The sequence below is a fragment of the Colletotrichum scovillei genome (genome assembly GCF_011075155.1).
Source record: "Colletotrichum scovillei strain TJNH1 chromosome Unknown Contig00001, whole genome shotgun sequence".
Lineage (NCBI taxonomy): Eukaryota > Fungi > Ascomycota > Sordariomycetes > Glomerellales > Glomerellaceae > Colletotrichum > Colletotrichum scovillei.
In genome coordinates, this window is record NW_023336259.1 from 4507170 (window position 1) to 4532312 (window position 25143).

Genomic DNA, 25143 nt, shown 5'->3' on the forward strand with positions numbered 1-25143 from the left:
TCGACCAGGAGAAAGGCAAGGAAAAGAACAGCGTGACGACACTTTGAAGGGGATTCACGACATTTGCTGTTATGCGTGTGCGTGAATCAGGGCCACGTCCAAGATGGCCTCGCAAGTGACGACCTGCAGCCCAACCCAGCATCAAGAACAAGAACAAGAACTTGGATAAACAACAAAGACACCCTGGTCTGGCCGACGATGGGTCATCTTGACTGAGAGCCTCTGAGGTCACGAGGTGGGCGCGGACTCGACGTGACTAGGGAGATGACTGGAGGAGGTTGGGTCTCGACGGGGTCTGTACGGGGTCAGAGACCAGGGCAAAGAACCTGCTGAGCCTCTTTTTCCCCCTTGCCGCCGAGACGGACTGAGAGCTCGCTTCCGTGGCTGCCTTGCGATGCGGTGTGCGGTGTGCGGGCGCGCTTCGTGTTGGTGCGTGTGGTGGATAGCTGCGTGAGCTTTGGGCGCGAATGTCGTCGCGTGGCTGGCGGTAAGTGGCTGATGCGCACCGCCTCAGTTGAGCCACAGTCGGAGCTTCGGAACCGCCGACGTCCTCAGCCACACTTGAACCTCCGAAGTTCCACTCAACACCAAAAAATGCATCACCACACCATTTCTTCTGCCTCACCTTCTCCACGCGTTTGGGAACCCCGATACGGCTCAAGAAAGACCTGACGATTCTCTCTGCTTCCATTCACTTTTTAAAAGCCTTGGAAAATGTTCTGAGGCCTGGATCCGGTCCCCTACCGCTGCTCTGCAAGATGTCAGGAACGCTTCTCATGCAAGGTATGGTAGCCACCGACACATCAGTCGGTACGGCTACCAGCCAATCTTTCTTCCAACAGCGATCGATAACAACAAATCAAGCCTTTTTCTCATTTGATCCGAACCCCAAGGTCCGGTGACGTGACGGATCCACACTCGCTGGCGTCACTAGCAGGGAGGATGGCCATGGCCAACCTGGAGTCTTCGATGAAGTTGATGACGAACCAGCGACAGCGAGACTTGAGCATCGGAAGCAATCTACGCACCCATGTTTATCCAAGTTCCAACATGCACCACTATCGCTAGCCAGGGTCAATATTGGCATCCGTGTCCGGACACCTCCAAGGCCGGGATGGGCCATCATCTCCACACCGCATGTTCCGTCCCTCACCTGTCGAGCTGCTCCGATCAAGACACCAACAGACCCGGAGAGTGTCCACCTTTGGCCGTTGCAAACAAGTTCGGCACTGCTCCATCGCGGATCGAGTGACCGCCGCGTGTCTGTGGCCACATGGGCCAGAACGGCGAGCTGAAAACCGAACAATCGTCGGCCGGCGGATCCGTCAGCGCGCCGAAGACGTGCATAGTATGCCGGGCATCTTGCGTCCGATCCGGATGCGCAATCATACTACGCAGACGGCGATAAACTTCAGTACCAGCTAGGCCTAACTTATCCGCACTCAGAAGACGCCTTAAAGTTCATCAACCCGATGGATAGAGCTGCAATATTCGCCTTGCCCATCTACTCCGTAGTGGCAGATCATCACGCGGACCACACATCTGCCATGTTGCTCGGCCCCAACAACTGCTGGAAATGGCTATGAACGAGAAATCACTCAATGCCCGTCGCAGCGTCAAATATCATCATTACATTGTCTCGGCGCTTCAGAAGCCCATCTGCAAGCTCAGGACGGACCGAACCAGACTGTGGGCGCCAGACGCTGCCCCTGAGGCCGGCAATCTCGGGGACTCAAGCGCGGTGGACAAAATCACACCACAAACAGACCACCGGGAAGTGGGTCGCCCGGGGATGGAGAATGGATCCTCTGTGCCTCTCTTCAGCTGGAAACACACGGCTCCGGGCCATTCACCAAGAGCAGGCGATGAGAAGCTGTCACCAGATTCGCCAATCTCATCAGCTTCACAATGAGCCAATGGCGATGGTCGTCGAGGCGCAACTCATCCATTTCGTATTCGGATCGGTGGATTCATGTTCAAGTTCTCCAGTGTCTCCGAGACGAACAGGCACAGCAAAACATGCAAGTTATCGTACCACACCTGAGCGGATGCCGGTGAATTTTTATCGTCCCATCGGCGTCTGGACCCCTGCCTCGCCGCCCTTCGAGAAGAACCATCCATTTCCAAAGCCCGTTCAACGCCAACACGCGCAGTCTCCACCGAACGCGGATGTTTATTAATTCAACTTGGCCCCTTTCGCTATTCTGCCAGATTCTCATTTCTGGTCTGGTTGCTGCTGTTGCATCTCGAGAGTTGCACATCACCTTGCTTTAGTTCGTCTCTCCTGCATTGGGGTGCGTTTGATACCATGGCGTCCTGGTAAGCCAACCGCAACTTCTCGCCTGCCTTACAAGCTGACCATCTGCTTACACACGACGCTCTCCTAGGAATTCGACCGTCGTGTTTCCCAACCAGACATCTACCACAACCTACCTCGGCGTACTCGACGATGTGAACAAGTACAACGTCCAGCTCAACGCCATCGAGCGCCTATGGGCGGCGTGGTACCTGTGGATGCAGAACGACATCCTCGCCACTGGCATCATGACCTTTGTCATGCACGAAGTCGTCTACTTTGGTCGCAGTCTGCCATGGATCATTATCGACGCCATCCCCTACTTCCGCAGGTGGAAGATTCAACAGGCACGTCATTCCATATCCGCCATGTCCAATGCATTTAGCAGGACCCCAGACATGAACGACTACCACCCGTACCAGCCGCTAACCTTGAGCAGCAAAAAATCCCAACTTGGAGAGAGCAATTTGAATGCGGCGCCCTGGTTCTCTTCAGTCACTTCACCGTCGAGCTTCCGCAAATTTGGCTCTTCCACCCCATCGCCACTTGGTGCGGCCTCGACTACGGCGTGCCCTTCCCCGCCTGGTGGAAGATGGCCTACCAGATCGCAATCTTCTTCGTCCTCGAGGACACTTGGCACTACTGGATGCACCGCGGTGCCCACTGGCCTCCCCTGTATAAGGCCGTCCACAAGATGCACCACTACTACTCGGCCCCCTTTGGCATGACGGCCGAGTACGCCTCCCCGATTGAGGTCATGTTCCTTGGTCTCGGTACCGTTGGGTCCCCCGTTCTATGGGTCCTCATCACAAAGGACCTGCACCTCTTCACCATGTACATGTGGATTGTCCTCCGCCTGTTCCAAGCCATCGACTCGCATTCCGGTTACGATTTCCCCTGGTCTCTGAGGCACTTCCTCCCCTTCTGGGCCGGCGCCGAGCACCACGACGTGCACCACGAGAAATTCATCGGCAACTACGCGTCTAGCTTCCGGTGGTGGGACTACCTTATGGACACCGAGGCCGGCGCCGAAGCCCACCAGCGTAGACGGGAGAAGAAGCTGGACAAGGCTAAGAAGGCGCAGTAGAGAGATGAATCCGATCCTCTCGAAAAAGTGTTGCTCCCGACTTCTGTCTCTCCGCTGGAGGGGATCAACATTCGCTGGACTCTTGAAGTGACGAAGTCGTCGCGAAAGACTTTCCGGCTATGCATTCCTTTTCTTTTAACGGCCGACACGACGACTTCTGTATGATAAATTGTAATAACCTAGACTTACCAACTAATGCGACAATCGCTACCTGTCAATACACCAACTCTGTACATACAGAACACTGTGCTCTTGATTTCTTGGAGTCTCAATGTCATGTTAACTTGAAATTGTCGCCAGACAAGCACGTGGGCCGTTCGATGGAGAGATGACCCAGATGAATACGCATCAGCAACGGCCCCTCTCCCAACGACAAAAACAGAGCTATTCCGTGTGACTCGATTTGCTAGGTCGAGCTCGTGTCGTACAGGAGGGAAAACAATGCAGCAGTGTTTGATGGAAACAACGGCAAACTGCAGTGCTCTTCGTATTGCAAGCAGGGGCCCGCATACGAGGATGGTGGCATGGCCGTCCCTGAGCCGTCCTTGAGCAATTATATCAAAGACTTTGACCTGTGCACAAATCTAGTCAGGTTTCCTTTGTTCGATCTTCTGGACAAGCTTGACCGATTTTATGACAGTGGACTCGGAGATAGATAGCAAAACCAATCTCTTCTCCTCCACCACTTTCCGTGGTTTAATAAAATGGTTCAACTGGCTGTGAGTTTTGGCTCCAATTCTCTCGATGATTATATGGCGCCGTTGGATTCTCAGGTCGATACCAGGGTATTAGCAAGACAGTCTTCCTTGATCTTCCGGTGCCTGACAGACAAATTGGATTCCTGCCCCTTGCATTTCAGTTGTTGATTGCCAAGCATGTGAGCGCGGCAAGGGATTCGTCAGTCGCTTGGTTTCGAGCGCATGTTCCCGAAAATAAATCTTCTTTGTTCTCGTAGTATGCCTGACATGAACCACGGGATTGTTCAGAACCGCTGTGTTCACTCCTGTCCCTGTCCTTCCTCGGGTCACATGGCAAAAGAACACTGGTAATGCAAGGAGTCGACGCGCTTATGCGGCACGACGCAACTTCTTGAGGTCGTCCTTAGGGGCTAGACGAGTCTGAGCTGATGAGTTTCTAGAAAGCTTGCCTACTCACCAAACATCCAAGACGCATGGGAACAATGCGACTTCCCGGACTACCACACCATCACATACTATTCAAAAAGACCAGTTATGCCACCCAGATATGACTTGGCGATCCATACCTCTCTCACCCTCGAGATCTTAGGTGTCTAACAGCAGTTATTGATCATCACATTCGTTCACCAACGTTCACTCCCAAATCGTCGTTCAACTTCAAATCAAATGTCTCGCTACCTCCTCTGGATCCTGGCAGCTACAGCCGTCCTCGCCAAGACGGACCTCGCAGGCTGCACCTCTCTCACATACACCTACCCAGGACCCTCTGGCGACTCCATCAAGACAGTCATCCACTACGCCCCCGAAACCCACGAAATCTGCACCCCGCTCGACTGTGAAGGTACCGACCCGGCGTCCGGCAAGAAAATCCCGGGCTGCCCTGGCTACTCCGGCACCGAGACCATCACCAAGAGCTTCCTCTCCAGCTGCGCAATCGTCAAACCGCCCACGGTCACAGTTACCCAGACCCTTGCGACATCCGGGTCGAATAGCGGAGTCGGCAGCACGACGGTGACGGTCACGCCCCCTACAACGACGAGCACCATTATCAGAACCGTTACTACGTCGCTGACGTCGCCATTGGCGTCACTGACGCCGTCGGTGGTCACGACCAGGACGGGCGTCGCCGGTAGTACCTTGATCACGTCGACGGAGGGTGAGGCTGTGCCGACTGGGACGGGAAGCGGAGCGGAGCCTTCGTCGAGTACGGTTCCGGCGGGGGCGGGGTCGACCGTTCGGGCGGGGATGGCGGCAGTTCTCGGCGTCGCTGCGGCTGTCGTCGTGTTCGCTTGAGGGAGATTTCAGTCGCCGCGCATATATTCATTCAGAAAGGGGGAGATCTTTGCCAAGTATATTGGGTTGGCTGTCCTAGGCATTTGAACAATGATGGGATGGAAGCGCGATCGTTCTGTACTCAACGCAAACAGTTGGAGTTTTCTCAACTGTCATGACATATACGTCTAAACCATCAAGTATCAAGACCCATTACTGTAAGCTTCCCTTGGTCAGTCTGGCCAAATACAAGAAACAGACTGAATATTTGACCGCTCTCAGATGCCAAGCTCCCAATTTCAGTGTGAAAAGTCCTCATTTTGAGTGTCGGGAAAGTTTGTGCGATCTGTATAAGGTCAGGCATGAATATTCTGCAGGCAGTATTATTCATGGATTTCGACGCTCTATGAAGATGAGAATCAAAGAGGAGATTTGTTTCATACGTCGTATGTAGTTTGTCATCCAAAGAGCAAAGAGTCGTATGTCTTCAACAACATCTCTCTCTCCCTTTTTTTTCCCCTCTCACTTTTACATACACACAAACACACGATCTCTGGCGAGTTTCGGGCGGAACGAAAAGGCACATAATGCGTACCCCTTTGCTGATATGTGACAGTATCAGAACCCTTGGCCAGATTTTCTTCTGCAGTCGATAGTGAGAATAAATCCTACCTTCGGGCAAGGCTTCTCTAAGTGGAAAACTGATGACAGAACTGTGTAGCGCATCGGCCTGTCTTTGTGATAGCCAGGAGCGAGTCATTGAACCATCTCACACCGCCACTTCAACTCGACCGGTCGAGCCATGTACTCGAAGCAGTGCATATGCATTATTCCCAAGACTTCAATGTCGTTCGCAGGAAGTTCTCTCGGTATCGAAGGGGAGCAAGGCTACTTCACGCGTTTGCTTGTTAATTCGGTAACCTTATTTTGTCCGAAACTCCGAACAATCCAGTCCACATCGTAAAGCAGGCGTCGGTCATTGCCCATCACGTATATCTTGTGCCGAAGGAGAAAGCACTTTCATTCGAGGGACGAAAATAGTACAAAGTCTTGATCACAATCATGCCATTAGCCTAGTATCCAGCCCGTGGACCAGGTCTAAGTACTGCTGATCTTTGATGCAAAAGCTCGAAGTCATGACTTCGCCCATTTGATTGTACTCGCATCTACTTTTTCCACGCCAGCCTGAGACGTTCAAACTTCCTCAGCAACATTACAAGTATTGTAGAGTCTGGATATGAGTACGGGCTGCTTCGCTAATTCCCCGAAATATTGATATATCCCCGAAGGTTTGTACTTGTTCTGGAACGTTTCCTCATGTGTCAGACTCAGTCGCAGCTCCATGCCTCAATGTGCTCGTCCCCGCATTCTGCCCCGGTGTTTCCAGCTTCGTAAATCGTAATACATGGCAATACGAGATGAACCCTTGGCTTGAATACAGTCAAGCACTCGATTAGGAATTTTCGCGCCTTGAAAGACCTTCGGGGTTCTGGCACTGCCTCGCGCAGCATACGTACTTCGCCTGCGGTGATTCGACAGCTGTTACTTGCATAAGGACCCCTTTTTCTTAGGCCTGACCTAGTCAACCTTATGTCCGCCGGGCTGCCGGCTTGGATTCATGCAGCCCTCCAAGCAGGTTGCCGAGTGAATTAGACTTTCGGCTTGGTGGAGGGGGCATAAATCACGGATCAGACGAAAAACCGAGACCGTCTCGTCAAAGCCCGCCGGCCCGTCCTCCGCCGCCGTGGCAGCGACTGTACCCCACACTGGGCTGACCCCCGGTTCCCGGCTCCGCCTGGGTTTCACTTCCTGGCTTGAAGCATTCACGATACGGCATACACGCGGTTTATTTACCATGCAACTTACCTAGTGGACACCGCCAATGGGCTGTTGGACCCTGAGAGCCGTCCCTAGTTGCCGGTGGTATCATCCGCGACGGGAGGGGGTTCGACATTAGATGACCTGGAGTCGGTCGGCGACGTGCTGGTGGCTCTCAGCTTTTGCCAGGGGGGCTTCTAAGACGCAACTCGTCTGACGGCGCCTGGCTTCTGTCATGCCGCACCGCCGGGATTTCCGGGTGCAAGGTGCGGTCGGTGTCGGGGTCAGTGGTTGACTGACCACAGCAGGGTCTTTGAATCATGAATTAACCCCTCTCGAAAGCCATAAAAACCTCGTATTGACCGCATTCATCAACCGACTTCAAGCAAACACAGACTCAATATTTCATCGAAACCAAAGTCAAGCAGATCACCGTAGACCGGTTAGCGCCAAAAGACTTAACGAAAACAACTCCATCGTCTCTACTAGCCCCGAACATAACAAAAGCCAAAATGCCTTTCCTCGTTGTCGTCACCCCCAACATTCCTGCCGACAAGAAGGACGAGTTCCTCGGAGCATGGCCGCAGGTCAAGGAAGATATCGCGAAGCAGCCAGGCGTTATTGGAGTAGCTGGTGGACATGTCATCAACGAAAACGGAACACCCGTGACAGACTTCAAATTTCTGCAAACGATAAGTGAGATCCTCCTTCTGAAGTCAAGTTGCTTGGCAGTACCTAAATCTCTTCGCAGCTTTCGAGTCCGCGGCAGATGACAAGGCGTTTGCTGAGTCGGCGTGGATCAAAGAGCGTGAGGAGCAGTTCAAGGCCAGTCCCGGCGGCGAGCCTCGAGTCAAAAAGTTCGAGACTGGTCCGCTTCCCGGTGAAAAGCCCAAGACATTTACTCAGTTTTGCTTCATTGATGTTGCAGACGAGAGTAAGCACGAGGAAGCGAAGCAGGCCTGGATGGACCTAGTCGCTGCCCTCGGCCAGACCGTCCACTTCGGAGGAAAGAGTGTCGATGGAGGTCAGTCAACTGGCTTGGGTATCTTGGGATGGGACAGTGATGATGTGAGCCTTCCACATAATTGCCACGATCTTAGATTATATGTATTCACTGCTAACATCTGCGACAGGAAGCAAAGGCTGCTTGGACCAAGCCGGAGGCACAGGCGGCGCTGCAAAAGTACCAAGGTTTTGGAAAGAGCATTGGCGTCATGGTCAAACTCGATGTATAGACTGGGAATTCCTGATGTGTAGGATACGCCAGTATTATAAAGGCCTCAGTCCCAACAAGACTCGATCAAATATGGTATCACGCTTCGTATCCTCATCATTTTATAAAGTACTTAGCTATTGGTAAGGCAGTTGACCCACGGGCGGGCGAGATGTATTGAGTGGGGACTTGGTGGTGAAAGCTGTACATATGCTCCTCCTGTCAACTTCACTACAAAAAATTGGCACGTGTACCAGCCCCTTGGCACGCCCTTTGCCCAAACCCAAACGAGTACTCGAGTGGCCATGATCATCTCAATCTCCTGGCATTAGGATGCACCTATAGAGACGCAGCTGTTCATTGGCTAGGCCGGGTTGTAAGCATCAAGTTCATGAGCACCTTGCCCAGACACGACTCCTAGTAACCAAAGCGTCATACATCCATAATATGGCAGAGATGGTTACGAAAGGCCGATTCATGACCTTCCTTTACTCTTGTTTCCTTCGCTACGGATGAATGGCTCTAGAGGGAATACTTGAGCATCCGGAGTAACGCCTTCGTACAATTGAGCCCATCTTTCTTTCAATGGCTCTGGCGTCTCCCAGCCATACTCTGGGTCGCGCAACCACTGTCGTAGCAGATGACGTCTATGGCGATTGAGAAACAACTTGTTAACACGATGATGCTCTCGAACTCAATGAAATTTGAGGCATGAACCTACTGCTGCTCTTGAGTATCGGTGAACCCATCCCTGGCATGAAAGATACCCATGTTGTTGGCATACTGAATGTCGCCTTTCTGGAAATCCAGGTTGACGGCAAACTTTTCACCGAGATAATGAAGAGTATCGAGTGCTTCCGCTTGTGCCTCGGAGATTGGCGGAATCTCTTCACTTCGAGGGAGGGCGCCGTAGCCGACAAAGTAGCGACGAGCGTATTGCACAGCTAAACGCTGAGGCGTCGTTGAAGTAGCAGGTTGGTAATGCACCAAAGGCCGGGAAGTGAAGGACTTTTCGGGCTTGCCAAAACTAGCAATCAAACAAATCATTAGCTGATGCTCGTCTCGTTACATCGATTCATTCCCGTCGGCATGTAGCTACTTACACCTCAAATTGCCAGTCTTGCGTGAGGGTATGGATGAGATCAGGACGCGTACTAGCAATCTCGTTGTAAACCCTCGCAATGCTTGCCAATTTGCTCGTGCCGCCCTCCGCAGCAGTGGAGAGCGCAAATAGGGAGACAATGTCTCCGGCATCCGTATGGAATACTTGCTTATCCGCGGTGTAAGCAGGACTGCCAATTTGGCCCTTGTCCTTCGTCAAAGTCAAGTCTTTGATATGAGTGAGAACTACATCAGCTGGTTTCCCATCATATTGCCTGTCCTGGCGACCGCGTTGTGGTGCGATGTGCGAGGACAAGCCTGCGTAGATGATGATGTTGTCTTCTCTTGTGTGTTCATCCACACGGAGACCACGGATGACGAAGAATCCGTGCCCATTGTGCAACTCGTATGAGAGCTTTCGAAGCTCGGGATGGAGCTTAGGTAGGGGAAAGTTTTCCTGCTTGATGTGGCCGAGCGGCAGATTCAGCGCTTCGTGGATTGATCAGCTACCGGTTCCCATCTTGCGGGTCTCATGTAAGGCAATCCATCCTACCTCTGAAGTGAGCGAGCGCTGCGTCAAGTTCGTCAAGCTGTTCCGTTGTGAGGGCATACGTCCAATTGTACTCGTTGGCTAATGTTGCTCCCTCCCAGACCATATCGCTCGTGAACTTCTGCGGAAGGCCTTCGGGCAGGCTTTTGGGAAGGCCAGGCTCCTGGACTCGGCGCGCAGTCCGAGCCTGGAATTTCTGGTAGTCAGGGGCATACTGAATGTCCGGCTGTACTGGACGGGCCAAAGTAGCGGTGGCCATAGTGGTACACAGGGTGTGCCAGGTGTCTCCTGTAACAGTTGAAAGCTCAAGAAGTGTATGCTATCCGGAGATACTGCTGATTTCCGGCTAGTCAATGCAAGTTAGCTCGTTGGCTCTGTTGAAGTTGAGTCTCTCATGTCTAGACAGCAGATATCGAGAGCGTTGTCTGTTCCGGTTTCGCTGTGGTGATGGCGACATTGCTCTCTTCGATGTCGTGCCGCGGAGAAAGTGGAGTAATGCTTGCTGAAATGGCTCACGAATAGCCGATCGTCTGATGACCACTACTATCACCCCTCACGTGAAAGTATAGGGACATTCGGGGTAATGACCTTCTATTACCATGCTACTAGTATCAGAGATATGCAACACTCGTCGTTAATCATAATATGCACAGTTAAAAACGAGCGTGAACACCTGGAAGTGGATGCCTTGCCTTAGATGCTTACTGCTACCTATAACTGACAGTGCCTATTTCAATGTCATGAAATGATTCGTTGCCATATACTTGATACAGAAAATCCAGCAAGTTTACTTTGATTTTGCACCGTTCTTCTTCATCCACTCCTCGCTCATTTCCTTCACCTCCCTATTAGCCTTCAAAATTTGATCGCGGGCCCCCGGCCAAGCCTTCCGGCCCCGCCCCGTCTCGAAAAGCCGGTAGACCGCCGGTGAATCGGCACCGTCCATGAGCAAGTTGTAGAATTTTCGGTCGCTCCACCAAAGCTTCCAGGCCTCCCTACTGAAACAGCCAACCCTCTCCGTCACCCCGGTTCCTGCAACCTTGTTCAACCATGTGTAAGTGTCGCTGCCGAACATCCTAAATCCTAGGTGGGGTAGCGGCCCGCGTCCGAGGGTATCCACAACGGTGTCGTAGTGTTTGTTGATGTCTTGCGTCATCACGTCGGCGGAGGGGAGAGAAACCTTTCCGCTCCAGAGACTAGCGAGCGCCATCGTGACGAGGTCATTGAACACAAATGGCGCCTTCAGGATGAAGAAGTGGCCGATGAACGCAAGTGATTCAGGATACTCCTCTGACAGAAACCCTCGATACAAGCGAGCGAATTGGACATGAGGGTCCTTGAATCGAGTTGCGTTGATGCGCTCAAATTGATCGGGAGCTTTCGCAGGGTCGGTAGGGTCACCTGGGCCCTTGATGACCGAGAAGTCGTATTCATATCCCGTGCAGATGATGATGGCATCAATGTCGTCTAGAACTGTACCGTCTGTGAAAGTGACCGATTTGGGCCCAGTAACTTCCTTCACCCCAGGAACAGTACGAGTGATACCGTCCCTCAAGTTCTCAGCGAGGTCATTTGATAGAACCGGAATCCGATGCTCTGCGCTTGCGAGAACCCGGGGAGCCACAAACGACGGATGTTTGCTGAGCCAGGGATATGCTTTCCTTCGGGCGCTATCCAAAGCGTTTGTGAAGACCATGGCGCAAGCCCTCGGCCACCAATCACCTAGACTTCGGAAGATTGTGAGGGCACGGCGCGTCATGCTGTGGTCGAAAGCGTTACCCCGGACCATTTTTGGGACCTGTGATCGCATTCAGAACCATACCCTTACAAGGTAGAATCACATTCGAGAGTCCGGCAACTTACCAGATAGAACTGCTGACGATGACTGATTGTGATTGAGCGAGCATTTGCCTTCTTGAGAAACGACTGCGTGTCAGCACTTGTAGCCCCAATCCCGATGAGCAGAACGTTTTTGCCCGAGTATCTGTATGGGTCCTTGAATTCAATCGAGTGCTTGGCCTCTCCCTCGAACTTTTCAATGCCTTTGATATATGGCATCATTGGAGTATTGACGATTCCAGTGGCCAGCACAACTCGATCGAACACATGCTTTTGAAGACCGGTCTCCATGCCTGGGAGTGTGTTGAGCGTATGTATGACCCATTTCCCGTTGACGTTATCTCGTTCTACTTTGTTGACTTTGGTGGAGAACTTGATATGAGGCAGAAGATCAAATTCCTTTGCGTAAGCTTCGAGGTACCGTTCGATACTTTTCGCAGTGGGGTGTGTTGCATCATCTAAGACCACATGGCAACGTTAGCAACGATTATACCCATGCGGCCAGGATGAAGTATCTTACCATCCGCGAAGGGGAAGTCTGTGATGTGCGCCTGATATTTGCATGAGTACCAGACGTCGCTGATGCATTAAGGTCAAGCCTTGCTCACCATCTGTTTTGAGGTGTTGAAAGATGTCATTGGAAGTGCGGTGACTTGATCTAGTCTGGGCGAGAAGTGCCATAGCCCACCGAGGTGATCATTTTGCTCAAACGCGGTTACTTTGAGGTTTTGCTCCTTGAGGTTCTTTATTGCGAGGAGTCCCAATGCGCCGGTGCCGACAACGCCGATGTGGCCACCCACAGTCTTCGAGTCGTCGTCCGCCATGTGAAAGGTCTTTGGTGATGCTGAAGAGGAAACGCGGAAATGTCTCCAATTGTGATCCCCAAGTGCTTCCGACTTACAGAGGGCAGGTAAGAAGGGCGCATCCTCTTATTAGGTTGGAATATCACCTACCTTTGCAAGCTATCAGAGATACATAATGCCACGCTAACCCGGCGGAGACATTTGATCTGACATCAGCAGAGCTCGGTGAGATTTACTCATCGTTGATTGGGGATCTTCATCAAGCGGAGGATTGAGAAGGAATCCACCCACATTGGGAGATCCCAACATGCAAATTAGCTCTATTCCCTGGCTTGAGCTGCCCAGCTGGACCTACAGGGTATAGGAAAGTGATGGGTGATCAGTGCGCCATCGGTTATTAGTGCAAGTGGGATTTCCATCCATTATCGTGTCGGTAGGATGTGACATGATCACTGGCGTTATGCCTAGAGCATCAGTAAAGCTTTGTTCGGATGGCATCCAAAAAATGACCAAGTTCCAAAATGGATCCAAGCCAGCTTGACGTTTGCTATGTTCCGCATACTTGCTGTTTCTCAGTATCTATATTGCAGCCGTTGAAGAGCACAGATTCTACCAAATTGCAAGTAGACACTTCACAGACGTCTGATGAAGCCAGGCCTTTCACGACAGCGGTCAAATACTCGTCGACTTCAGTTCGGGCAGCAGACAAAATCAGAAGCATTTGGAAAATGCTTTCCTTTATCGACGTTATGACGATGACTCTTTAGGGAGGCTTGTAGTCAGCCGGTTGCAGCTTGGCCTGGCTGAGGTGGTAAAAGTCTTGTCAGGTGCACGTAATTACTTTAGCATCACCGAAGTAGAACCCAACATTTGGAAAAAAGTCATTGGCATTGATTTCTGACTCCGGGTGACTGAAATGGCTACAACATCGTTATTAGGCACCAAGAAACTAACGCGGGAATTATCCCGAGCAAGGCGGATGTTGGCCCGAACTGACCAAAGCCCGGCAAAGTGGTTCCCGCCGATAGATCCACATTCGACTGTTGGTTGGTTGTGACTCACAATTTAGGGTATTAATGCACTGTTGGGGAAGTCTCTCTTAACTAACTATGAACTCCGTACCTGTGTCGACGGAGAGGGGTCCGTTCCAGCCACATTCACTGCCGCATTTTGCTCCTCTCATTTACATGTCAGAAGTAGTTCTAGAACGCAGATTTCAAGCCAATCGAACGCTATGGCATCTGCTATCATGGATCACCCCGTGGTGGGCTTGTTGAAGTCGCTCATGTCAATCGTGAGCACCAGCGAACTTGAGGAAAGCATTGGTGTCTTCCTAGAACATCATCTTCATTCGCTAGGATACACCGTCGAGCGCATACCTATTTCACCAGAATCGTCTCGCCATAATGTCTACGCATACCTTGGCTCTTCACGTAAGACACGTGTACTTCTCACAGCCCATATGGACACTGTACCACCGCATATTCCGCTAACGATCGATGGGGATATCATCCGGGGAAGAGGATCGTCCGACGACCTTGGACCATTGGCAGCCCAGATCTTAGCTGCAGAAGAACTGAGAAAGGAAGCCAAGGTACAGGAGGAGGGAGATATCGCCTTGTTGTTTGTTGTCGGTGAAGAAAACGGCGGTCACGGAATGATCGCTGCAAATGACATGGGCTTAAAGTGGGAATCTGGCATCTTTGCTGAACCGACTGAGAGCAAACTTGCAAAGGGTCACAAGGGGCAGGTGGCATTTGAAGTGATCGCCAACGGCGTCGCTTGGTAAGTCAACCCTTCACAACCCCGAAGAGGTCATAGTCATCCAAAAGCTCTACTAAAGCCAAGATGTAGTCACTCAGGTTACCCCCATCTCGGCAAAAGCGCAACTTGTGCATTGCTGGCGGTGTTGAATGACCTCTCCGCAGCAACTTGGCCCGAATCCGACCTCCTCGGCCTTTCCACCTTCAACATCGGAACTATCGAGGGAGGCGAGAAACATAACATCGTCGCCCCGTCCGCCAAGGCACTATGCGAGGTTCGCATGGTTTCCGACCTGCCCGGCATCAAGACCAAGGTTGCCGAGATCGTTTCACGACATCCGGACGTGGAGTTGAAGTTTGTTTTTGAGTACCCCGAAGCGCTACTGCAATGGGAGATTGACGGCTTTGATGCGGCTCCCGTGGCTTTCGGGACTGACGTACCTCGACTCAAGGCGGAGTACTGCGACAACAGGGTTCTGTACGGGCCAGGGTCGATCCTGGTAGCTCATGGGCCCGACGAGTTCATCCGTGTGCCGGAGTTGATTGAAAGCATAGAGGGATACAAAAAGTTGGTGCTTCACTTTCTCAAGTAGGAAAATCCAAGGCCGAAACAATACTCCTGAGGCGTGTGGGGTAACGTGAGACAATGTTGTTGGTTGACTGTGGAACACAGGGGGGAAGGTTTGATACTCGCGATGTGCTCGTATTGACAGCCGAGTGGGATGTGACCGGGGTGTTCGTCTCAACTGTACCCTGACATCGTCTCATCTCGACCAAAAGAACTGATCGCCCCTTTTAAGCTTGAATTGCTCAAAGTCACATTAAAAGCGCGATGGACCTCTCATCTTTGGAAGATTTTATTGTCATTTCCTACGAGCTAGCTTTTCATTTCACAAACAAAAACATTCAATCACTCCTGGCTGGCCAGATCTAAGCGTATCACGACATACTCATTCAACTCGGTAATTCTTGCAGCTCTCCAAGCACCACATTCAGGATGAAGTTCTCTATTATCGTCGTTGCTCTAAGCAGCTTCATGGCATCTGCCGTTGCTGCACCGGCCAAAAGTGTTCCGGCCAAGGATAATAGCGGAGGCAGAGTCGTACTTGATGGTGCTCAGTGCAGTCCCGTTCAGGGACGTTTAGTGTGCGATGATGGTCTCGGCAACACATTGTAAGAACATCGACCCACTAGACGAGAAGTGTCTTTGAACTTTCCTCTAACTACCTTATTTCCATCAGCTTCGCGGACGACCCCTTCTCGTCATAAGGTACCTTCACAATAAGCAGGCAGCAAACATAATTTCCAACGGGCACTCATCACCTGCAATCCCACGGACACGCTCTTCACTCGCCGATTGGGATTATCGGTACTGAATTCCTAGCTTCCCCGCAGGATGAGCTCATGGAGTGGTAGCGCCAACAATTAGTGCCACGGCAGTGGTGGTTAGCGGCTCAATACAGGCAATTAAGCGAGTGTCCGCATGCGAACTCTGGAGAATTGCGAGTTGAGGAATGAGAAAATTGACCACTAACGCTGAATTTGGGCGCTTTGCAATCCTCAAGGTGATGTGAACAGGCGTGGATGCATGCGTCATGGATCCAATGGGTCACGAAGTCTCTGAGGGGAGAGAGTGCATGCATATAACCAATAGTCATTTTAATTTACTGCCCCAAAACGCGTTGTGCCCCGTGAGCTCTCACTTGAGAACAGCAGCAGGTCTAGTTCAAGCTTTCAGCAGTCATGATTTCTCTCAAGTTGACATTGGTCGCAGCTCTGGCTGGTCTTCATCCAGCGAGGGCACAGAACCTCATCTTTGACTCAGGACGAAGTGGTCCGTCCCTCGAAGTCGTTCATCTGTACAACGACCAGTGGCCCACGGGTAATGTCACAAAGTCAAGAACGCTCGCGCATGACGCTCATATACTTGAATAGGCGTTGCCGTATCGTCAACTGGACGGAGATTTTCAAATTACCCTGGTGGTCTGGACCCAAATAACACAAATGATGGTACCAACGGCAAGTACACGGTCGCCGAGCTCTTTGACAACAATATTGAGAAGCCGTACCCAAGTGCCGAGTTCAACAATCCACCTGGCGGCGCAATCAACTTCACCACTACTCCTCCGACGGGCGCAAACTACAAGAACTACCTGATTGGTGTTCAAAGCGTGGTCATTGACAGTGCGGATCGTCTTTGGATTTTGGATACTGGCAGGGTCTTGACACCTCAGGGCGTTCTCGTCCCTGCCAGCGTCGGTGGCGCAAAGCTAGTCGGCGTCAATCTGACCACAAATTCGATCATCAAGACTATCGTCTTTCCCAATACTGTCGCCTACCCGGACACATACCTGAACGACGTGCGATTTGACCTGGATCCTAGTCTAACCAGCAGCGGGGAAGGTGTTGCTTACATCACGGACTCTTCGAGCGAGGGCCGGACAGGCTTGATCGTCGTCGATCTCGGATCTGGTGAATCGTGGAGGCACCTTGACGGAAGTCCTTACGTGCAAGGCGACCGACAGTTTCTCGCATTTGTCTGGGGCCGTGAGCTCTACGCGAATCAGGCAGGCAATCGAGCCGGTCATCTGACCTTTGGTGCTGATGGTATCGCTCTCGGCAAAGATGGAAAGACATTGTACTTTGGTGGCGTTGGCAATCGATACCTGTACAGCATCCCTACAGAACGTCTACGAGACAATGGTCCAACATCAGAGATACGAGCTCAGGCAGCCGTTGTGACGGAGAGTCAGAGGGGTCTTTCTGACGGCTTTGAGACGGACACGAATGGATTCATTTACCACGGGAATTTCGAGCAAAACGCAATCAACTTCTTCAACCCCGAGAATGGGACTGATCAGGTATTCTTGCGAGATTCAAGAATCAACTGGGCTGACACGATAAGTCCCGTCTGTTCCTGAATCACATCATGGACACCTCCAGTTGACCAAGGTGGGATTCAAGTTCTCTGTTGCCACGGATGGATATATCTACTTCACAAACAATCAGCTGGCATTCGGTCCGGCAGTCTACCCCGGAACAGACTCAAGACAGCGTCCTTTTTCATTGCTGAGGGCTAAACTTCCAAATAACGGCACGAAGGTTGGATCTAAAATGAACATGACAATGAACTAGCTGTGCAAAGTGCGAGTCGGGGCAAAGGAAGAGCTTAATGTTACTGTACTATCGAACCTGGTCCTGGGCATCCATCAAACTTCATCCTACTTAGTTGAGACAAGGTATCATGACCAGGTAGAAATATCGTAGACTATTATGCATCTTGCCCAATTCCGAGGAACTTCGACCTAGCCGTCGCTGTCATCGATGCACACATAACATGGCCAGCACCATTTGTGGAATGATGTTGCGTTGACTCATATTCTGGGAGCGTGTTCCGTCTAAAGAGGAATCAAGAGTGTGCAATTCGCAGCGATTAACACGGACGTTATGCCGGAATCGCCGATGATGGTTGGGAATTCCTACAACGCCGGGAAAGCTCTCAATCAGTATTAATCATTCCGTGCTTCATGACGTACCCAGATCAGTCTTTAGCTCAGATCAGTGACTTCTACCCCAATACCTCTATGCCTCAGACCGTTATTTCATTCAAAATATCCCCCTGCAAGCTCAGTGCCACGCCCAGATTATTGACAGTTTGCTCCTCCATCGACGTTGTGACACTTCTGCCTGCCGCAGTCCATGTACTAGAGAAAGGGTTAGTCTTTGGTATTGATGACATTTTGATAAGACTGCTCACATCGAAGACGTTGTTTCTTGCAAGGTTACAGAACTTGATCCTGTTGCCTTCACAAACTTGAAGCTCGTTGCCGACGCAGGACTGAGCGGATGCGACCGCAGCAAAGAGGAAGGAGATTGCCGTGATGAACTTCATGATTGCGAAAGAGGCCGAATGCTGATTTTCGATTGAGAGTTTGGGTATAATTCCGATTACGTCGTTTGGTACAGATGTCTTGAAGCACTGGGGCGTCTGCGAAGTCGTTACAAAAGCTGATAACATTCAACACAGATTGAATCTTCGGCGCCTCGCTGGCTTTTTATCACGCTTCAATCTCCCCCTTTTTCTACTCCTTAAACACATAATCCCCCGTGAAAGCTTCTTGACTCAGTACAATGAGTCTGTGCAGTCTCTGATTCGAAAAGCTGAAGGGGTTATGTGCAAGCATTTAGTGGATTTCACACTTTATTAAGGTTTTCAAGCAAATTCCAAACGTCCGCCGGCTCTTTTTCACCACGGCGAGTCCGCGATCTCAATTGACACGTTTAGATGAGAAGAGGCAGATTCGTCACGTGCACGAATTGGTACCACGAAATGCGTCTACATTATCAAGCTCAGTGTGGATCAAATCCAGCGAGGGCATGCCCATACTCGTCGCAAGCTAGAAATTTTGTACACAAATATCAGCCGAGGGAGATTATCAAGCTAATGAGCACCACAACAAGAGAGACATTGGGCGCTAAGATCTTTTGCAGGAGTAAATAATTAAGGATTGTGTATTTGTACATATAACTCGTACAGGGAGTATTGAACATTATCATAATGAGTGTCTAGTTTTGGGTGCGTCCTCTATGCTTCGTATCATATGCCTCGGTGTATCGTATCGTTAAATCAATAGTCGCTAAAAGCAATGTATGCAAATTTTCAGTCGAATTCTTCAAAGCCGCTCAGTAGGTATAAACCTGCTCGGGGCCGAGGTTGCCGAACTGTCCAGAGCCAAAGGGGCTGGAGGGAGCAGTGGTGACAGGCTTGCCGTTGATGTCAGAGACACCGAACCAAGCAAGCTCCTTGCCGTTGACGACGGTGACGACGGCGAAGGCAGGGGCGGGGTTGGCAACGTAGCCCCACGAGACCTTGAAGTTGGAGCCGGAGGTGCAAGGCTGGTCGGACCAGCTCTCGGTGGCCGCATTGGAGCCGGGCATGCGGATGACGGTGCAGCGCTCAGTCTTGCCATCAGCCTCGATGGCGAAGTTGTAGTCGCAGCCGTCGTTCTTCTCGCCGCAGTAACGGGTCATGTCCTTGATCGTCCAAGTCTTACCCTCGACTGCCTTGGGGTTGGGGTAGGCGGGGGCGCTTCCGCCGGATCCGGAGGTGGGTGCGGGAGTAGGCACCGCGGTGGCGGTGAGGGTCGGGTAGGTGAAGTAGGACGAAGGGCAGGATCCGGGGTGAGCAGGGTTGCAGCCACCCGGGATTCCGGAGATGGAGGTGAAGGTTGGCGCGGGAGCGGCGGTGGCAGTCGCAGTGGTGTAGGTGAAGTAAGAGGAGGGGCAAGATCCGGGATGAGCCGGGTTGCAGCCGCCGGGGATGCCGGTAGAGGTGGGCTTGGGGAGGTTGGCCGTCGCGGAGGCACAGTACTCGCGGTTGCGAGCGTTATCCTCACCGACGCAGGCGGTCAGAGTGCAAGAGCAAGCAACCTCTGGGGTACCGGCGGCAATGCAGGCCTTGTAGGCGTCCTGGCATGCGTCCTGGCGGGCGTTGAGAGGAGCAGCAACGGCGGCGGAGGCCATGGCCAGAGCGAAGACGAGCTTGTTCATCATGTTGGTTGGTGGTAAGACGTATGTAATTATAAAATGCCGGAGATGTCAATGATAAATAGGGATGACTGTAGATGAAATGTTTCTGAAGTTGCTGATATTGTTGATGAAGCTGAGTGTGATGAGGGCGATTACAACATTTCAGCAGCGATGTTGCAATGGTTATATACACGTTACTCAAGACATCGTAAGACTCTGAAAGTCGATCTCTCCGCCTCTCTTTTGGCGAGAAACTTCAACATCTCGTGTTCGCCTGTGTGCGAGAGGCTCGTCTGTGGAGCCAAAAGGGCGGGAAAAATGTTCTAAGTTGTTCGTATTGACTAGCAACCCACCTCGCCTTAGCCGTTCGCCCCGGCAACTAACCTGTTAAGGTTGACAGCTCAATATCTCCACGGACCTCATGATCTCATGGCTCGGCTAGCGTCTGGAGGTCCCCATATTTGTGGCAGGGGCTTAACAGACCATCGGGCTGTCTTTCACTTCCCAACCAGGCCGAACCTCTCCAGAACGGGAAGAGGCTCTTTGAAGACAGAGTTTGCTTGACGTCAGAAACATGCTGAAAATAGACCCTGACTTCCAGCTTGGGAGACGGCGAGGAAGCGTACCAATCAGCCCACCAGAGACCCTCTTGTCTTTGACCAAGACCGGGCTAGTCGGTTGCTGCCGAACGGCCGATCAATCCGGCTCCGCTGTCCGCCAACCTCTTGGCCCGGGTCGTTGAACCGAGGGGAAGAAAATGGAAACCGTGAAGCTCTGCCCAACCATTGATTTTGCCTCCCCCACGAGTCAAGCCATGCTACGTTGCCTCCCGAGAACCAAGAATAGCAGAAGCTAACCTTAGGGTTGGGACTACTCGGTAGCCACTTGCTGTTAAAGACTGAATTTCTTCGGCTTTGCCTTCACCCAACCAGAGATTTCCGGTCTCACATTAGCTCAGCAGTGCCGGATTGGCTTGGCAGGATCATCGAAGAAAATGGTTTTTGCCCATCATTATCTAGTTTTCCATTCACATTCTTCGGCTTGAAGTGAAGGCGCCAGACGCCAGACGCCGGCGACAGCCAGACGCTATCATCGACTCCGGAAAAGCGTGCTTCAAGAATTTCGTACACCTTTGATAACGAGATCGTTTGTGGCAAAGGTGTATCTTCTTGTTCTGGTGGTTTGCCGAAAACTTTTGCCAGGCGAAGTATTGATGAGGGGGATTTCGCATCCCGTTTTCGTACCTCGTATTGAACGTCACCTCGCATCGTATTCGTTTCGACAGCTAAATGTTAGCACACGGAATGTCGCAAGGCCTTTCGATCTCTCTTGCAATTTATTCCTATGAGGTATTCTAAAATCATAAGCAGGTCTCTTGAACACCGGTGCATGTAGAATATGATGTGGCTTTGTCGCATGATGTAACGATACACCGCCAATACGTGAAGATACCCGTTGCCAGAGCTTTCCTTCAAAAACCTTCTCTTGGTGATCAATGCTAACCATAGATGATGCATTCTGTCAGTAATATCACTTCAATTGGATATTGACTCCGTCGCCAGAGCTGTTTCCGACGCGGCCAACAACACCGCGTCGGTCGTCCTGACTGCCGATAATACATGCAATTTCAAACTTTGGAGGATTACTGCTGGACGGTCTGTGGACTCTATATTCTTCCCAAGTATTTCAACATTTAAAGAACTGGGACTGACTCACTCATGTAACCATGATCCGGAAAGGGCTTGAGTGCTTAAAAAACTACCACTGGGTGTCATCGTTTCTTGGGCTTTCCTTTCACTGAAAGTGGGAGAGGACATGACAAGATGCCTTTCCAACCAGTCCTTTGACGCAGCTCTCTGTTGCGAGGTCATCTTCCTCTGCATACTAGTGCATCTTGAAAACATAGCGTCGGCGTTCTTTGGTCCCACGTAGATGAAGCATCAATAAGACGATGGTCATCATCATGAAGAAAGAGATCAAGTGCAATTTCACATAGGTATGGCAAGAAAAGTTTGGGTTAACTTAAAATGCCCCCATGAAGATGCCGTGTGGTCGTAGTATAGTAGATAGAGCCTCAGAAGCAGTCTGATCATTTCGTAATGGCCAGTCTCATGGAATGTGATGCTCAGTTTATACTGCCACACACGTCTCACTTTACAAGAATGCCGCTATTTTGATGCAGAAATAAAACAATTGGCACTATTTTCAAAACTCATTGGCAATATCCCACAGCCAAGATGGCCATTGAGACTCGCGGGAGAGCTTTTCGAATTTCATAACGCGTTGATCCTCAAGATGGCCAACTGCAGTCGTACATACACGCGCAAGGATGTTCCATTGAGGGTAGGTACGCCCATGAGATTAGAAGAAATAGGTGTTAGCTTGCGGGTAATTTCAAAGCACAAATAGGTCGGTGGTGGGTATGTCTCGTAGACCAATATTTCTAGCCCAAGTGCTCTGTGACATAGTGTGCATGAATTTCATCAATCAAATGTATCGATGCACTCATTTTGCAAACGGACTTAGGTTTTTATGCTGTAGTTTCCGAGTCGAAGGTAGTCTACGGACTAAAATCATAAATTAATAATGAATGCCAATCTCGCTCAAACGCCAAATGCCATGCTAAAATAAGGTCCTCAAGTCAGATGCGGTCTACTCCTTTCACAATGCGTTGACAAAGTTGAAGCCAACGATGCCCTCAGCGCATGCGTGATCCATTCCTGTCCCTGGAAAGACAGAAACTCTGCGGCCAATGATGCCATCATCACCGACTTCTAGCGAGACTGGTCTTTCCAACGCTAACTCCAGTATAGAACCGTTCTCTAGAATGGAGGCACCGGAGAAGGCGAAGCGTTCAAACAAGCCGCAATCTTCAAGTCTACGAGTGAGGTCGCCGGACTGACTGTTGAGAAGAGCTTCGTCAATACCAGATGCTAGGTACTCAACCCTGCCTAGCGGCGTTGACGTCAGCATTACTTACTGTATCACGACTACCATTTCGGACAACGAGTGCAGATCGCAACCTTCGCCGCCTGTGATTCTCGCATGCGTCGCGAAAGAGCATCCCGGTTGACCTGGCGTGTGAAAAGCGAGATCTCCGCGAAGTCGCTGTTTCGGTGTTGTCGGGCTGTGCTGGCTGCAAGGTTGGTTGAGAACGGCCAAAGCGCCGCCTCGGGGCTTGGTACAGGTATCTGGGCCGCACATGGTGAAATACGAACGAGTTGTGAGTACGCCTGATGGGCCAGTGTATGCTGTTGAAAGGCCGACTTGTAAGAACCAGGACAACCGTACGGACCAGCCGCTTCAAAGACAGAGCCTTCGCGATGCTTTAAACGTCTCGACCGACTGTAAGAACTCCCTCAAGGTGCTCAATCTGTCTCTCTATCCCTGTCATCTCAAAACGAGAGTCAATGGGTCGCGGACCGGGGTGTCACCAACAATAAGTTGGCCAATCATAGCACATCGCGGACCCCAACTTTGGAACTGGAGGGACCCTGCACGGGTTTCCTGGTGAGCAAGTTAGAGCAATATTGATCATGTTTAAGCCGGTCTACGCTACATACACATATCACCGCGGCTTACAGACTGTTGAGTTGATCAGACACATATCGAAGTTGACAATAGTCCTCTTGAATATGCATCTTGACGAGGGCTCGCTTTCGAGGCATATGGGCGGGTGGAGATGCCCGAATCGTCGGTGGGCGTTAGCACCAAGACCCATGCAACGTCGGAATGGAGCCGGTCAATGAGACGGAGGAAGGGCAGCCATCAAGGTGTTTGTCACATCCTCGGCCTCAACGGACATGGAAAAGGCGAGTCTTGTTGCCAAGATGATGAAATGTGCTCACTTCTACCCCTCATTTGGACCGTTTGTATGTCTTTGCCGGCGGGAGTGACTCTGGATTCTACGTCCTTACCCCCTCGATCCCCTTTTCCATCATCTCAACTTCATCTACACACAGCTCCAAGACCTCACGATATTCGCTGCACTATCCTGCTGACCAGACCATACCCGGCATCAATATTTCACAATGGCCAGCGCGCAGTACACGCTACCTAAGCTTCCCTACGCTTACGATGTTCGTCTCCCATCACTGCTCGATAAAGACACCATCTGCTAATCTCATCCCCAGGCTCTCGAGCCTCATATCTCGGCTCAAATCATGGAGCTACACCATAGCAAACAGTAAGCCGTATCATGCCGGGGAGAAATGGAATATGCGTCACCAAGGTACTAACTGTTGTGTTAAACAGTCACCAAACATACGCCACGAACTTGAATAAAGCCATCGAGACCTACAACGCAAACCCTCTCCAAAGTCGATTCGCGGTCCTCGCAGCCCTTAACTTTCACGGTGGTGGTCACATCAACCACTCTCTTTTCTGGGAGAACCTCTCCCCAGCTTCAAGCCCGGATGCTTCGCCCGATGCGGCACCGAAGCTGATCGCCGAGGTTACTCGTATCTGGGGTGGTCTTGATCAATTCAAAGCGGTCTTTAACGCCGCTCTGCTTGGTATCACCGGCAGCGGCTGGGGCTGGCTGGTCAAGGACGATGTCACCGGCCTCAGCATCGTTACCACCAAGGACCAGGACCCCGTCACCAAGGGTGTGCCCATCTTTGGTGTCGACATGTGGGAGCACGCGTACTACCTACAGGTTCGTTCTCACCAATGAGGCTATTTGCTTGAGACTCTTTAGTAGACTAATCAAGGATGGTGATAGTATCTTAACGGAAAGGCGGCATACGTGGAGAATATTTGGAACGTCATTAACTGGAAGACCTCTGAGCTCAGGTTCTCGGGCAGTCGAGATGATGCATTCAAGGCATTGAAGGCGGTCCTCTGAGAAGAGTATGGCAGAATGAAGAAAATCCATAGAGTATCCAGAGTTTGAGGTGTGAGACTATGAATAACTGCATTTATTTACCCCAAAGTTGTTTGCTCGTAAGACGAAGAGGCGCAGGCACTCTCGCAGGGTGCAGTGCGAGACAGCTGCATCATGCACTTGATCTTTCATCTATCCCAGCGGGACCTGCCGCAACCAAATCAAGCGGCTGAACGTGCTGAGGAGAAATAAACCGTACACATAGGTGCCGCAATTGTGGCCACTTTACAACTCCTTACCCGGTCGTGTAACCTGCAACCGTGGAAGAGCTTGGCAGTGATTCCTCTTG

The 25143-nt window shown here is 51.2% G+C and overlaps 12 protein-coding genes across 12 annotated transcripts; 7 read left to right on the forward strand and 5 right to left on the reverse strand.

The window, feature by feature from the left end:
• Positions 1 to 2308: 2308 nt before the first annotated feature.
• On the forward strand, positions 2309 to 3383 carry HER10_EVM0004064 (fatty acid hydroxylase; the record flags this gene model as incomplete). The annotated part of the gene is made up of 3 exons (XM_035473721.1): positions 2309 to 2319; positions 2388 to 2643; positions 2736 to 3383. The coding sequence occupies 3 exons, from the start codon at positions 2309 to 2311 to the stop codon at positions 3381 to 3383; spliced, it is 915 nt and encodes a 304-aa protein (XP_035338237.1).
• Positions 3384 to 4747: 1364 nt separating this feature from the next.
• On the forward strand, positions 4748 to 5374 carry HER10_EVM0006650 (uncharacterized protein; the record flags this gene model as incomplete). The annotated part of the gene is made up of 1 exon (XM_035476230.1): positions 4748 to 5374. One exon carries the CDS (start codon positions 4748 to 4750, stop codon positions 5372 to 5374), a length of 627 nt encoding a protein of 208 aa, XP_035338470.1.
• A 2309-nt stretch (positions 5375 to 7683) lies between these two features.
• On the forward strand, positions 7684 to 8406 carry HER10_EVM0013127 (uncharacterized protein; the record flags this gene model as incomplete). The annotated part of the gene is made up of 3 exons (XM_035482494.1): positions 7684 to 7867; positions 7923 to 8239; positions 8305 to 8406. 3 exons carry the CDS (start codon positions 7684 to 7686, stop codon positions 8404 to 8406), a joined length of 603 nt encoding a protein of 200 aa, XP_035339074.1.
• Positions 8407 to 8859: 453 nt separating this feature from the next.
• Positions 8860 to 10505, reverse strand: HER10_EVM0008721 (TfdA family Taurine catabolism dioxygenase TauD; the record flags this gene model as incomplete). The annotated part of the gene is made up of 4 exons (XM_035478231.1): positions 10039 to 10505; positions 9488 to 9974; positions 9106 to 9411; positions 8860 to 9031 (listed from the first exon to the last, which is right to left on the reverse strand). Exons 1-4 carry the CDS (start codon positions 10292 to 10294, stop codon positions 8860 to 8862), a joined length of 1221 nt encoding a protein of 406 aa, XP_035338678.1. The 5' UTR covers positions 10295 to 10505.
• Positions 10506 to 10822: 317 nt separating this feature from the next.
• HER10_EVM0013240 (uncharacterized protein) lies at positions 10823 to 12698 on the reverse strand (the record flags this gene model as incomplete). Its single annotated transcript, XM_035482604.1, has 5 exons — positions 10823 to 11395; positions 11453 to 11833; positions 11899 to 12332; positions 12395 to 12425; positions 12483 to 12698. 5 exons carry the CDS (start codon positions 12696 to 12698, stop codon positions 10823 to 10825), a joined length of 1635 nt encoding a protein of 544 aa, XP_035339087.1.
• Positions 12699 to 13872: 1174 nt separating this feature from the next.
• HER10_EVM0006275 (uncharacterized protein) lies at positions 13873 to 15119 on the forward strand. Its single transcript, XM_035475866.1, has 2 exons — positions 13873 to 14462; positions 14532 to 15119. Exons 1-2 carry the CDS (start codon positions 13912 to 13914, stop codon positions 15031 to 15033), a joined length of 1053 nt encoding a protein of 350 aa, XP_035338429.1. The 5' UTR covers positions 13873 to 13911; the 3' UTR covers positions 15034 to 15119.
• Positions 15120 to 15437: 318 nt separating this feature from the next.
• On the forward strand, positions 15438 to 15709 carry HER10_EVM0012582 (uncharacterized protein; the record flags this gene model as incomplete). Its single annotated transcript, XM_035481975.1, has 2 exons — positions 15438 to 15613; positions 15682 to 15709. The coding sequence occupies 2 exons, from the start codon at positions 15438 to 15440 to the stop codon at positions 15707 to 15709; spliced, it is 204 nt and encodes a 67-aa protein (XP_035339019.1).
• Positions 15710 to 16183: 474 nt separating this feature from the next.
• Positions 16184 to 17361, forward strand: HER10_EVM0011070 (major royal jelly protein; the record flags this gene model as incomplete). Its single annotated transcript, XM_035480512.1, has 2 exons — positions 16184 to 16322; positions 16376 to 17361. The coding sequence occupies 2 exons, from the start codon at positions 16184 to 16186 to the stop codon at positions 17359 to 17361; spliced, it is 1125 nt and encodes a 374-aa protein (XP_035338890.1).
• Positions 17362 to 17397: 36 nt separating this feature from the next.
• Positions 17398 to 18411, reverse strand: HER10_EVM0002152 (uncharacterized protein). The gene is made up of 2 exons (XM_035471877.1): positions 18198 to 18411; positions 17398 to 18144 (listed from the first exon to the last, which is right to left on the reverse strand). Exons 1-2 carry the CDS (start codon positions 18330 to 18332, stop codon positions 18085 to 18087), a joined length of 195 nt encoding a protein of 64 aa, XP_035338061.1. The 5' UTR covers positions 18333 to 18411; the 3' UTR covers positions 17398 to 18084.
• An 89-nt stretch (positions 18412 to 18500) lies between these two features.
• HER10_EVM0008832 (uncharacterized protein) lies at positions 18501 to 20290 on the reverse strand. The gene has a single exon (XM_035478341.1). It carries the CDS (start codon positions 19991 to 19993, stop codon positions 19124 to 19126), a length of 870 nt encoding a protein of 289 aa, XP_035338693.1. The 5' UTR covers positions 19994 to 20290; the 3' UTR covers positions 18501 to 19123.
• A 2060-nt stretch (positions 20291 to 22350) lies between these two features.
• HER10_EVM0013394 (uncharacterized protein) lies at positions 22351 to 23296 on the reverse strand. Its single transcript, XM_035482755.1, has 2 exons — positions 22950 to 23296; positions 22351 to 22871 (listed from the first exon to the last, which is right to left on the reverse strand). Exons 1-2 carry the CDS (start codon positions 23171 to 23173, stop codon positions 22631 to 22633), a joined length of 465 nt encoding a protein of 154 aa, XP_035339104.1. The 5' UTR covers positions 23174 to 23296; the 3' UTR covers positions 22351 to 22630.
• Positions 23297 to 23544: 248 nt separating this feature from the next.
• On the forward strand, positions 23545 to 25076 carry HER10_EVM0009598 (iron/manganese superoxide dismutase). Its single transcript, XM_035479083.1, has 4 exons — positions 23545 to 24048; positions 24103 to 24155; positions 24224 to 24626; positions 24693 to 25076. Exons 1-4 carry the CDS (start codon positions 24001 to 24003, stop codon positions 24813 to 24815), a joined length of 627 nt encoding a protein of 208 aa, XP_035338760.1. The 5' UTR covers positions 23545 to 24000; the 3' UTR covers positions 24816 to 25076.
• The last annotated feature ends 67 nt before the right edge of the window (positions 25077 to 25143 follow it).